This window comes from Rhinatrema bivittatum, chromosome 4 (genome assembly GCF_901001135.1).
Source record: "Rhinatrema bivittatum chromosome 4, aRhiBiv1.1, whole genome shotgun sequence".
In the NCBI taxonomy this organism is placed as follows: domain Eukaryota; kingdom Metazoa; phylum Chordata; class Amphibia; order Gymnophiona; family Rhinatrematidae; genus Rhinatrema; species Rhinatrema bivittatum.
Window position 1 is genome coordinate 456,387,390 of NC_042618.1, and position 14,196 is coordinate 456,401,585.

General features: G+C 42.7%; 1 protein-coding gene across 4 annotated transcripts in view; it reads left to right on the plus strand.

The window, feature by feature from the left end:
• Positions 1 to 405: 405 nt before the first annotated feature.
• The window catches only part of PPFIA2 (PTPRF interacting protein alpha 2), a 440,428-nt gene continuing 426,637 nt past the window's right edge, over positions 406 to 14,196 (plus strand). For all 4 annotated transcript variants that reach the window (XR_003856007.1, XM_029597099.1, XM_029597100.1 and 1 more), the window contains exon 1: positions 406 to 728. Coding sequence is in view for 3 of the 4 variants with exons in the window: in XM_029597099.1 (XP_029452959.1) it covers positions 648 to 728 (81 nt within the window). In the remaining variant the exon portion in view is untranslated. The remainder of the gene's footprint in view (positions 729 to 14,196) is intronic.

Here is a 14,196-nt window from a genome sequence, read left to right on the forward strand (position 1 = left end):
GCAAGTAAGGAACATGCAGAGCCCCCCTTTTTTTTTTTTGCAATGAATACATTAATGGTAGACACTGTCAGTAGAGAGGAGATGGCAATCCTGGAGCCAGATGTTAAAAATAATCCAATTCTGAAAGCCAGCAGAGAGGCGCTTCAGGTTAGTCAGAAGAGGTCTTCCCTATTACGCTGTTGCATGCCTGCCTGCTTGAAATGAGACGCTTGTGTTATTGGTTGGCCGAGCTGCTTAGTATATAATCACTTTGCTAGACTGTGGTGGAGGGAGGTGATTATCACGGAGAACAGATGGGCAGGTCCAGAGCATTGCCAGATTTCTTGCAAGAGCTTCGCTTGCTGTGGGATCATGCCTGTATTCTTTTTTTTTTTCCTCCTCCTCGATTTTTTTTTCATTTATTCGCTATCCGTGCTGTAAAAGGATCGCCTGAGCTAGAGGTCAGTTACTGATGACCTGCCCAGTTTAGCCCTCGAGCACACAGACACAGGAGTGTGGGGGGAATTCAAAAGGTTGCGTCTGACTGGACGGGGCAGGTCTCATTCCCTCCCGAAATGTGTGAAGGGATTTCTCGAGCATCTTAGCTCCCTTATTCTGTCTGTGTCTTTAATCCTGGTGGTGGATTTGTGCGGTCTCTGGGATCAAAAATGATCTTCTCGGATATGAACACGGTTTCTGGGTCCCCTAAGGTGCATCCTCCCAATGGGACCCGCTTTTATACTTTTCAGGTACGTATCCTTCTTAGTACTACACACAAAGTCTTTTCTGGTTAGTGTAAGAAAACTTGGATTTGAGTAAGTTTAAAAAAAAAAAAATAGCAATAATTCAATTACTCAAAAGAGGCTAATACTAAGATGGGAAAAACTCTTACAGTGAAAATGGAGCTGTTTATCCTTATCGCTTGTCCCAGCTGGTTACAAGTACTTCAATGCATAATTATATTATATGTTAAAATGATCATTTCATATTGATTCAGCTGCTTACTGAACAAGGTTATAGTCTATTTTTGGAATTACTCCCCATTAGAATTATTGATATATCGATATTCTTATAAAATTGCCTGGTTGTAAACAAATTATCTATCTGTCTATAGATAGATCGATCGATATAGATTATAGATATATATCATCTTCCTTTTTGCAACTTTGAAAACTACCCATCTGCCTCGTATAAGGTTATGAAAACAGCCCAGTGTGGCTCCCGTGCTGGTGAGACCGCCCAGCTGAAAAGCAGCGCTGCTGCCATCCCTAAGATGTTGCCGCTTTAGTCTAAGGGCTTTTGCTTCGCACAGGAGTAGGAGCTCTGTCCTCTGATCAGTGGAGCCAGCGTCGGGAGAACCATCGATCAAAAAAAACAAAACAAAACAAACCAACCGAAAAGTGGCTTTGGAGATATTTAAATCAGATTTTTTAAAGCTGTCACCCTTCCAGCAAAACCTTCCATTCACATCTGAATAACTCAAACATTAAAGTCTTACATCTAAAAGGAGGAGGCAATTCAATATCACAAGGCTGTCAGAAAGAAAAGGCAATTTTTTTTTTTTGTTACAGCGATCTGTCTTTGCATGACAACGAAAGCATGTATTGTTTCCTTCTTCCAACTGTGCTTCCTCTTAAGTGTTTTATATACTGCCTGGACTGTATCTAACAATTTGATTGCATTCTGCAAGAATGCAGGGGGTCAGCTGGTGAGGGGGAAAGGCTTTATTACCCTGATGAAGTTAAATGGAAGGAGAAGCACTGAGCCTCCTGTCCTCGGGAAAGACACTCTGTAAAGTTAACTTTGACATTCATTGTTATCAATGTGGATTTATTGAGCATCCCAGTTTGTGTTTGCTTGTGTCTCCCGCCCCTCCCCCCCCCCCCCCCAAAAAAAAAAAAACCCCTTCTCTTTTGCTGGCATTTTAATTCCTTTTCTCCTCCCCATCCTTAAATTGATTTCTTAGAAACACTGGGGGAAGGGCTCAGTGGGACTGAGTATCAACCCCTCAGTTCTGGAGCATTGATAAAATGTTTCTTTAAATCAGTGGCTGCTTTTTCTTGACACGCGTGCACACACACACACACACACATTATTGGTACAATACCCTGTATTTGGGAGCCATTGCTCTGCTTCCAGAGTAGACTGCGGAGCCTAAAGCATTTTTTTTCCCAGGGTGCAGGGTTCATACATCTGTTATGCTTAGCTGTGACATATATATTGCTGGTTTTGTTTTACTTTTTGTTTTATTTATTTATTTAAGATAAATCCTTGCTGACACCTCTGACATATGCCTGTTGCATCTTTCTGTGCTTTAATTTTTGTTAAAACGTGTCTGCATATTAGGGATGACATTAGTTGGTATGACATGGGAAATTTTCCATTTCCTATTCATCCAGTCAGCCCGGTCCAGACGAACGGGTTATGCATGCCAACCAGCAGATGGAGACAGAGATCAACAGGCTCACTGATGTCACTCATTCTACGCATGCCTGCTGACACCAGCTTGCCGGTATTCTCCGTCTCCAGCAGATGATAGACAAGCATCCTGTGCTGTGTACTGTGGCCTGGTGAGGCTGTGTGAACGGGAATGTAAGGTTAAGGGGCTGCTCCTGAGGTAGACAGCTGGTTTCTTCCTCACTAGAGAGTGGCCCTATATTAGTTTGTGCTCTTTCACATAGCTGCTGAAGTGACAGCCTAGGTTATCTCCCTCAGTGGAGCAGACTTCTGGTGCAGTTGGGGGCTCCTGGAGTGAAAGCCTCAGCTCCCTCCTCCAGTGGAGCAGAGCTCTCGAGCGCTTGGACTCTTTGAGGTGAAAGTCTAGGCTCCCTCGCTCATTTGAGTGGCACTCTGTGCTCACGGGGCTCCTGGAGGGGAAGCCTAGGTTCCCTCCTTCAAGTGAGCATAGGTCAGAACCTTATTTACTTCACTTAGACAGCTCTCGAGGTCGTTAGAGCAGGGCTTGGTTTTGGGGGCAGGGGGAATCACAGTGGTCTGGACCCCTTCCCTCCATCCTGTTGCCTCTATTAAAAAAAAAAAAAAATAAAAAGAAGTGAAGAGAAGTCTGAAGCAGGAGCTTTGGTGAGGCTCAGGTGGTGCAGAGTGGCCGGGCAAGTAGGAAAGATTTATTAGGTTCTGGTTGAGCTGGAGAACCTTGGGGCAATGAGGGAGAGGCTTTTTTTCGTGTGATCGAGGGAAAGTGACCATGGGATGCAGCTTGGCAAAGACTCTGGAGGAAGCGAGTGGTGAACTCTGTGGGGTTTGTTTGTTGATGGGGGTTGCAAGCTGTGGACAGCAAGTTTGGTGATCAGGTAATCAGTTACCTGTGGGAAGGCAGCAAAAGAGCAGCAGAGCCACTTCCCGCTGGGGGTAAGTCCGAGGAAGGAGCGATAGTCATAGTTGTTGAGCAGGAGAGGGAAGGAGTATGGCCTTGTCCTGCAGGGGTAATCGTGGAGACTCCCAACAGGGGAAAACCATTCAGCCTCCTGCCCTGGTCCTGAAACAAATGCATTTGGGGGAGGGGGGGGGGGTCTATTTCAGTTTTCTTCCTGGTAGCAGTGCTTCAAGGGCATTTGGCTCAGGTGCAATTGAGGTTCTGTTGCTCCACTGATTTCCAGTGATGGGGAGTTTCTCCGCCACATGGAGTAGATTAGTGTACCAGATCCCCTTTATTTCTCCCATGGGGCTACGAAGGGTCCCTGTGGCTACAAGATCACTTGGATCAGATCATCCAGGATTGTGAGTTAATTCCCCTCTGCCTTGGCCAATTAAAAAAAAAAAGAAGAACAAACCAGCAGATTTGCTACTTATGGGCAAGTATGAAAACTGCCCTGTTTGTGTGTTAAGACACAAGGAGGAACTTCTTTACACTCAGCAGCAAGGCAGAACCTGGATACCCTTCTTTGGTGGGTTTCTGGGGCAGAAGTCTGTTAACAGATCTTCCGAAATTTAACTCTCCACTGAATGCAAATGGGAGGAGAGCTTTTAATAGAGTCAGCAGTTGGACATAGTTGGGTGGACCCCTTGATCTGCTCGGTTTTCAAGAGGACCACTAACAATGATTAAGCAGGCCTTTGAGGCTGTGTGTGCATAGCTCAGCAAATCCTAGCATGATTATTGCATTGAAGCAATACATGTAATGTAGATAATAGGGCACAATCCTAAAGGACTCTTTAAGAGAGGGGGGTGATGTTATGAATGAGCTGCTTCCAAGGAAACATATTGGCTACAGTCACTCAAGCAGGAAGTAAGCCAGGCTAGTCCTGGACCTGCAGGTCTTTTAATTGTCTGATGAGGCGATTGTGGTCAATTGTGTTAAAAACGGTGGACAGGTCAAGGAATATTAGTAAAGCAGGTTGTCTGCAATCGTAACAGAACTGAAGTTTTTTAGTGTAGTTTTGGTGCTGAAGTGTGATTGGAGGCAGATTGGTAATGGTCCAAGGCATTTGTAGTGGACAGATAATTGGATAGTTGCAGTAGCATTGCCCTTTTGATGATCTTGCTAAGAAAAGGGAAGTTTGAATCCAGGTGCTGTTAGTTAAGGTTGTTGGGTTTCTTCAATGTAGGTCTTACTGTTGCTCTTTTTATAGAGGGTGGTAGGTTGGCTTGTGCTAGAAATGAGTTGATAGTAACTGGATATAAATTAATAGGCTTGCTTGATCAACCAGGAAGGGCAGAGGTTCTCCTGGCAGATGCTAGATTTGAGGGAGGTGAGCACAGTATCAACATCTTCTAGATGTGGGCAGAAAGAATACAGAGATTGTGGTGGAGGGCTGTGTCATGCTGGGGGTGGACTTCTTGGCATTTTGTCCAGATCAGATTGGATGTGCATGATTTTGTCTGTGAAAAACGTGGCTAGTTTGCTACAGAGAGAGTCTGTTGAGAGTAAGGGGATCCCTGGAGTATTTGATGATCTATATAGTACTCCTAGGTGAATTTTCTGCTTGAATGATGATTTCTGTGTCGTAGCCTCTCTTTACTTCAATAATGGCTTAGTGGTAAATTGAAACTATCTGCATTCATTGCTATTGGACTGAGACTTTCATTTTTGCCATTTTTATTTCAGCTTTCTACTGGTTTTCTTCAGTTCTTTTAGATTAGGGTTGGTTTCAAGTTTTTGATGCTTCTAGTTTTCCATGGGGCAATCTTACCTGCGGCAGATCTCAGGTTCGAATTCTGGTTGTCCACTAGGTCGTATGATGTGGTGAATGAGAGGAGCCTTCCACAGAGCTCTTGAGAGAGTGTGTAAAAGAGTTGCTGGATTGAGGCGTGATGTTAGGTGGATCATTTTGTGGTTTTCTAATGGTTTGCTTTACTTAGATGTGAGTGAATATCTATCAAAGCATATTAGGTGACGATCGGTCCTGGAAAGTTTATGTACTCCTACTTCTACTACTATTATTTATCATTTTTAAAGTGCAGCACTATGCAGGCACACGTAAGAGATCATCCCTGCTCCATGGCGCTTACAATCTAGTCAAGACAAACAAACATGCAAACAAGAATCTGCAAGAAGTTTATTTATTGTAGAGAAGTCGTTAGGCTTTAAATGCAGCTTTTAGAAGGTGAGTTTGTAAATTGAATTTGACTATAGCCAGAGCGGGAGCATGATATACCAACTCAGGAAGCCTATTCTAGGCATGTGGCATGTTCTCTATTGCATGCTTCTTTAGGAATTGTGTAGATCAAGGATGTAGCCTGCTGTATGGGTTGGCTTTGTGACCAGCTGGGTAAGGTTGAGAGTTTCCAAGGAGACTCCAGCATGAAGACAACTTCATGCTGGAGGTCAAGATATAGTTCATCAACATTTATGTTAAAGTTTCCTAGGATTAGGGTCCTGGGGTGCTCCAGGATGGTCCCTGATATTAGGTGTAAGATCATATGGAGCCTGATGTTGGCAGTATATTAAAAGGATTCCACATTTTGGATTGGTGTCTGCTTATAGTAAGGTGGCTTTAATTCTTTCATGTTCTTGCATTGGTAATTTAATTTAAAATTTATAAACCACACTATTCAATGGTCTAGGTGGTTTATACATAATATCTTAAAATAATGTAACATCAAACAACTATAAATAATAAAATAATCTAAAACAAACAAAATAAATTGACAATACAAATAACAAATAAAATAGCTATGTTACTTAAAATACAGCAAATAATAAACAAATAAAATACTCTCGGTGAATTCATCCTGATAGCCAGGGGTGAAAGGGCTAGTGAAGACCTCAAGATTTAGGTTATCCCTCCCCCTTTTCTATTTTTGTGAGGGGAATTGGCAAAGATATAACCTTAGGGGCAGATTTGATTAAACTGGGGGGGGGGGGGGGGGAGGGCACTTGGTGTCTTTGTGTCCATGTTTATGTGAGGCTTAGGATCTCAGCAGGATCATCCATGCAGGAGGTTTATCGTATTGTGAATTGATTGGGTATTTAGGATCAGTATTTTAATAATTCTGGGGGGATGTCTATTTCTGGTTTTGGGTGACTCTTGGTAGACAGAGAAGAGATTTGTGTAGGTTGAGTGTGGGGAACATTTGCCATTGCCAATAATTATGGGAATTGATGGTGGAAGTTGGGTGCTTGGATCAATGTGCAGCACACTTTCTGATGGAGGGATGACTAAGGTGAGATTGGGTTGGGTGGCAGGTTTGTGGCGGTATAGGGAGTGCCTGAGGTTAGCAATATTTGGACTGGGTAAATGGCAAGCTCTGTTTTTGGTTGATTTTTGTCTAGCATCCTGTGGAATTGATTTGATTGTACCATTTAATTTGTGGCTATCATTGGCATGTGGTGTTCATTTTTCTTTTGGTTTGTCAGTTTTAATTGCTGATGCGACTATTCCTCATATGGCTTCTTGTTCACCACTTTAAGTATTCTTGTTGATCAGTGAAGTAGTATAGAATTATTTTTAAATAAATAAAATGTTCATAGTTTCACAGAAACCTGGTTAAACATACACAGGCATATAATCTATGAGGCTGATATAAAAAAAAATCTGAAAGTCTAAATTTAGGCTTCTAAATGAGATGCCTATTTTCAGCCAAACCAAGTTTTTAGCTGAAAATTTGCTTAGATTTAGGGTCCTAAAACTCAGGGGGTCCATATTCAAAAACCATTTAGACAGATAATTTAGTTAGTTAGTTATTTTATATACCGTCATTCCAAGTGAAGATCACAACGGTTTACAAAAGTAACATTCATCATTTTCAGTCCTTACATGCTTTGATGTCAGGTTTACAAAAATAACAGTTTTCTTTTAGTTCATTTCATACTTTGGTGCAACACATTTTGGTATGATGCATACTTTGGTAATATACATTTTGGTATTATACTTTGGCAAGATACATATTGTGGTTTGATATATACTTTGGCATCACGTAGGCTGGTCATATGAATCTATGGTTATGTTCTTTAGCTTCTCAATTGAGTATGTGACAGATGATGTTAGCATTGGGATTCCATTTAGTAATTTACATAGTCATTGGGGAATTCTCAAGAGATACTTAGTTCTAGGTTTTAAGCTTTTTAAATTCACGTTTGAATGTTTTTCTTTCTGGGATCAGTCGTATTGTCTCTGGTAGTGAACTGCATGATTTGGGGCCTTATTTGCTTCAGGTGAGTGGGTCAGATTGCAGGTACAGTTAGTACTAGTAGTCCTCTGTTTTGGGACCTTAGGGTTCATTGTGGTGCGTATGTTGGAAGCATCATGCCAATTAGTCCTGGGTTATCATTGTGTGTGTAAAAATTAAAGCTAATACTTTGAAATAGATTGGTATTGTATCAATAGCCAGAGCAGGGTGTGATGTGGTCAAATTTCCTGGTTCCAATCAAAAGTCTTGCTGCAGCATTTTGTAGTAGTTGTAGTTATAGATAATGTATAAATGTAATAGTTATTCATCTAAATGGCTTACCCGGCTACAGTCAGCCCTTATCCAACTAAATTCTAGCTGGCTAATAAGTTAAGCGGCTAGAACTTAGCAGGATAAGTTGGGGGTGGTCCAGGAGCATAGCTGAGAGGAGTGAACATGGAATTTGAAAGATCAGGTTGCTTTGTGAATAAATGTGCCCGTGTGCATTTCAGTGAAGTGATACAGGGGCGTAAAGTTAGGAACATTATTGGCAGGCCATCAACATGTGCACCTTTAAATGTAAGGTACACACACACACGTCCAATATACTGTATGTGGCTCCAGATTGCCCTCCAGAACAGCCTCCAGTTTTATGCAGTCAAGTTTGTGCACATTATGAAAATAAACTAATGGTATTAGGAGAGTAAAAATCCACTTAATTCAGTCAATCTGTACATGTGACATCTGATTTGATGTACATCTCAAGTAGGCTTCTGAAAATATACATTTAGCCACAGTCTCTGGAAAATGTGCTTTCATCTAGAGCGGTTAAATGCTGCTTAATGTTTCTGTTAATGTTTTGGTTCCACACCTTTGTTTTAGCATGAGAGTAAAGTGCTTAAATCTCAGTCATTCACTACGAGGACAAAATCCAGAAAAGCGGCAAACTGACACCTTATCTGGCTTAAGTTAGCCAGATAAGTTGTCGGGGATATTAAGTTGAATAAATCTTCCACTGAGTATTCTTGCCTAAAGTTTCCGGGTAACGATACGCACATAATTTTCAAGTTTAACTGACTTCATTTGAATATGCTTGGTTAGGTTTAGTGACCTCATTGTTATCAGGGAATCTGTAATTGGATAAATTTAGGAGTAACTGAAGTGGAGGAGTAGGCTAGTGGTGAGCACAGTGGGCTATAGACCAGGGAAATCAGTGTTCAAATCCCACTGCTACTCAGTGTGACCTTGGACAAGTCACTTTTCGTTTCTGTTGCCTCGAGTACAAACTTACAAGGAGATACATCAAGCCATGAGTAAGGCTCTAACACATGTTAAACAGTGTATATCACACAATGTATGCTGTTTATCATACAAGGTAGCCCTATTATGGCAAAATAGATGATATTTTACATAGCCCTGTCCAGATTCCCTCCCCTGTTATAATGGACGGCTTTGCATTTGGTTTGCATGCATGAATTTTGCAAATCCATGCAAAGCAGCTCATTAATAGGCAATATAATGTAAATAAATTAATGCAGCCTACTAGAAGGGTGTCAGCCACGTTAATTTAACAACACCTATTTGAAAAACATGAATCTAATGTGGGAGCACTGAGACCTTTCCATGGGCCCTGATGCTCCCACATTAGATTTAAAGGGCCATGCAAAAAAAAAAAAAGTGGTGGGTGGGAGTATCCCCTCCCCCCTGAACCCCAAGCCCTGGAAAACCTCATTGGGTTCTAGTGGAGAACCCCCCCCCCCCCCGAATCTCCCTCCCACACCCCCTAATTTTAAAAGCCATTACAGAATCTATCGGAGGGGCCCAGGGGCAGGGTCCAGGCATGGTTTTGGGCTCGAGGGAGTGGGAGTGGGTTTTGCACTAGAACCCAATGAGGTTTTCCAGGACTTGGGTGATCCGGGGAGAAGGGGGGAGAACTCAGGGGACCCTATACCCCAACGATTATTTCTTTATCATCGGGGAGGGTGAGAGGAAGAGGGGTAACTTTCCAGGACAGAATGGTATTGAAAGGGAGGTGGGAGGGAGACACTTTTATTGTATTTTGACAGGGCTAGGGGGTTGGGGGGTCAGGGGTTACATGAACACCAAATTTCTCTGATCTATTTGGGATGTCGGGGCCACCACTCGAGGATGAGGAGGGAGGTCAGCTTTGAACCCTGCACATCTTTTCTTCTATTTTTACCACCTTTTTTTTTTTTTACATGGCCTTTTAAGGTGACGGTGGCCCCTGTGAGATTGGGGCCACCATCGCACAGGGGCCACGATCGCACATAAAGGGACAGTGCTGCTTTGTTTTGCCCCGCAGTGTTGTGTTGCAAGACAAAACAACGTTTTTCGGGGGAGGGATCCACTATCGTGGCAACTCTCCAGAGATAGTGGGACCCTCTCTCGCAAAAAAAACATGACGGCTTGATGCATCCAGGTATTAGATTATGAGTCCTCTGGGATAGAGAACTACCTATAGTGCCTGAATGTCATCCACTTTGAAGTGTCAAAAAGCATATTTTACATATATATAATAAATAAATATGCAGGCCCAATCTGATAACACAGAAAAGTGAAACTAATGTTGCCCATAGTGCCTGAACCCCATCCCCACAAGCTTCCCATCAGCTTCCTCTCAGCCTAAGGAGATTCCCCACCCCCTAATTCTGAAATTAACTGTGGTATCTGTGCCCATGCCTAAAGCCCACTCTCCCACCCACAACCCAAACTGGAACCCTCCGCAGACCACTGGAAGTACCGTATGACAGCAGCATTCAATCCTGATGATGTCCAGCATTGCTGTCAGATAATGTTCTGACAGCAGTGCTGGACGTCACCAGGAGCCTGCAGATTTTGGGCGTTCTGGTTTCAGCTGTGGCTTTAGGAAAGTTCTCAGCGCTCAGCTAATTTCAGAATTCCAGGGTTGGTGCGTGGGATATCTTTCAGTATTTTCAGTTAAGGTTAAACTTATCTAGGTTAAGGTTAAAGCTATCTCTGGATAACTTCCCTGTTCTGAGGCACATCCAGACTTAGCCAAATAACCTATTCAGCTAAATCTGAATATCAGAGTTATCCGGGTAAGTTATCCAGCTAAGTTAACTCCACTCCTGAAAACCTCTAATTTATCCAGTTAATTTTATCTGGTCAATGATTTAGCCAGAAAAAAATGTATCTGATTGTAGGGGCCCAAGTTATCTGGACAAACCCCTTTGAATACAGACCTCTAATTTGCTGGGTTCATACTTTTGTTTTACATTTCTATATGCATCACTGATGTTTTGGGGCAGAAGTCCTTGAACACGGTTTGCAGTAGAGGTCTTGCTCTCTTGGTGCTGCGTGTCGGAAGCCAGCACCCCTTTTATTTCAAACCAGGGGATGTTGCTATAGCCTCTGCAGCCTATAGCTGTGACTATCCTGCAATGCGGAAGCATGCTTGCAAATTGCAGTATGGATTTTGCCACTCGGGAAGCAGAGCTGACCATCCTGAATCATGACTCTGGCTGATATCTTTGCTTCAGTTGCTCATTAACATCAAAATGAGTCCCTGAGCTTTGAATCCCTAGTGTATATTTTATCAAACCAATTAAAACTGAAGGCTGTGCTAGAAAGAAGTTGTAGGAAGTTGGGTGTCGTGCAGCATTCAGGACTGATTGATTAATTGATTGATTGACTGGGAGTTAAATTAGTAGATATAACAGAAATTACATTGTAGCCTACTTTCCAAAGAAGAAAAGTTAGTTTATAAGATCCCTTGCATTGTGTGTGTGTGTGTGTCCCAATTAAGGATGTGCATTCATTTAAAACAAATGTGTTAAAAGGGACAAATGAAGCCATTTTTGGTTCATTCCAAATGGAACAAACCGAAAATGGACTCTTGAGAAAATAACCCAAATTTTTAGATATTTTTGTTTTGATTAAAAAAAAAAAAAAAAAAAAAAAGCCTCTCTGTGGCCTTCCAACCCTTTTCTCGCTCCTGGCCAAAGCCTTAGGACTTAGGCCAAGCCTGCTTAGGCCCCTCCAATCCCCCCTTTTCCTAGTTTTCCAGGGCCAGAGACCTCTTCGGCCCAACTACCCCTTTTATTTGTGGGGGGGGGGGGGGGGGCAAGAGTTACTCCCGTTGCTCCTGCCCTCACCGATTTCCTTTTTAGAATGATGCTGGCCACCTGGAGGATGGCGCCAAAGTAATGACACATAGGCACCCATCTCTGGTGGGGCTGTACACATCCACCCCCCCTCCCCCACCATGGAAGGGGTAAGAGAGGGCCTGGGAAGCTATGTAGGAGGAGGCAGAGAAGCCCAGGGGAAACCATGGCTGGGCTTGGCTCAGCCCAGCTGGGTAGACCGGGGCCCTGACTGGTTTTGCAGGGTTAGAGGAACCTGGGCAGGCCCTGGCTGGGCTTGCCTAGGCCCCGAGACTTTACTGAGGAGTGGGAGGGGGGGATAGATCAGCCTCCCCATGGAAGCGGTGGAGACCAAAACATTATCTGAATATGAGAGAGCATGGGATAAGTACAGAGGATCTCTGAGGGAGTGGTCGGGGTTGTAAAGCTGCGTAGTTAATGTGGATGGGCAGACTAGAAAGGACATGTGGTCTTTTTCTGTTGTCATGTTTCTGTTTCTCTACCAGATAATCCAACTAGTTCTTATTCCATCAAAAAGAATTTATAGCACTTCTAGGTGTTCAAGCTGGGGGTAAGCGACCCTAATTCTTGAAGGCTGAAAAGAGGTATCGTTTTCTCAATAGCCACAATGAGTGCTCGTCAGAAGTATTTGGTTTTATTTGATCCAAAAGCTCTCGTTCATCTGCATATCATGGTTATTCTGAAAAAACAAGCTAAATTTGCAGCTCTCATGACATGTACTGAAGATGCCTGTCCCTGCTTCAGAGGAATTTCAAATGAGTAGTTTAAAAATATATGAACTCAGTAGATGATATCAGAGAACGACCAACTGACACATCCAGATTGCCCAGTAATTCTGATCTGTGTTGCTAAGATTATATCCCTGTATAAGAATGAAACTTGTAGGATGCCAATTCTTATCCAAGTCAGATTTTGTTGCCTTTCTCATTGATTCTCTACCATCCTGGATAAATGAGCGTGTAAGAGTCAATACGTAATCCAATGGCAAGCAGTTCTCTACCCCCTCCCCCCCCCCCCACCCCCAACCACCACCTCCACTTTCCATCACCAATGTCTTTGAACCAAGCTTTGTAATAATTTAAACAGCTACCAAAATTAGTAAGGATGTTGCCCGCATATTCAATCCCCTAGTTCCCCTGTGGCCTTGCTGGATAGTACCCAGCCATAACTAATCAACCTGGTCAGTTTCTAGGGAGTTGTAGCCTACTAATACCAAACAGCTAACCACATGGCCTGCGGTGTCACTAGTTTGTGTTTTCCTTATTCATCCCTTGTTTTCTCCTTATCACTCTTTGCTCCTTGCTCGGTCATCCAGTTGGGAGCAACAGCCTAATCTAGTCAGGTTCTTGGTGGTGCCATATACCTACACTTCATAAGAATCATCTTGAACCTGCCACTACCTATTGGTTTCTTTACCTAGAGTTTATTCACAACCTCTCACAGATGTGCTCTGGTAGTGTGACACTTCTGTTCACCTAGGCCCATTTCTGTCTATGACCAGAACATGTCTTATTTTTTGCAATACTTTTATAACTTGTCCCACAGGATGTATGCACAACACAGTATGAGTCCATATGCTGATAGTATACTTAGTATTATATGAGAAACATAATATTTTCATTCTATTCTCTCTTTGTTCTCCTTATCTTTACCTGTTACACCACTATTGTCTAATTATTTGACTCGGAAAAAATAACATATGTGGTCTTGCTATTATAATTTAGGACCTTTTTATAATGCAGGTATCCGTATAGCTCAATTATAGAGCGAATGGCTACCTAATGAAAATTAGTTATGCTGTTATTATTTGTCAATTCATGAGTGCATGTCTGCCTATGAGTCTCATTTACTTGAGGGGGATCTAGAGGGATAACAATACACACACAAGGTTAGTTGTTAGCTTACACATTTAGCCCATTTGCCAAAGTCACTTTTCACTGTTCTGTCTTCACCTCTGGTACTTGGGTGTGCCACTCTAGCCATTTGTAAGTGGCACAAGAGGGAAATGAGAAGTATGCCTGAACAGAAAACCAACATGGAGAAGGAAAATCCCCAGAAGCCTCTGCTATTCTTTAGCCTGCCTGGGCTGAATGAACTCTGAGTGACTTTCTGAGCATGACTTGCAGAATGTCCCTGAACAGGTAGACAAGCTGGCACCAGAAAGGTGAGGCCTATTCATTGGGTCACAAAGAAGAAACCAACGGCGGGAGCTTCAGGCACTATTCTGTTGAAATCTCACTGGACAAGATAATTAACAGAACAAAGGATTATTTGGAGAGTGAGGGCAAATGGGCTACGCCTGGGAAAACTAATCAGGGCAGTTCAGAGATAGGTTGCCATGTTAACAGCATGATGTGACTCTGTAAATGATTCTTTGGGCAGTCACGTAAGTCTAGAAACTTCCACAATATTGTATGTTTATCTATAAAAGAAGGGTCACTTCCTGTATCCAACGAGATGCTGGTCAGTTTGTAAGACTAAGGGCACCCAGTATCCAGCATCT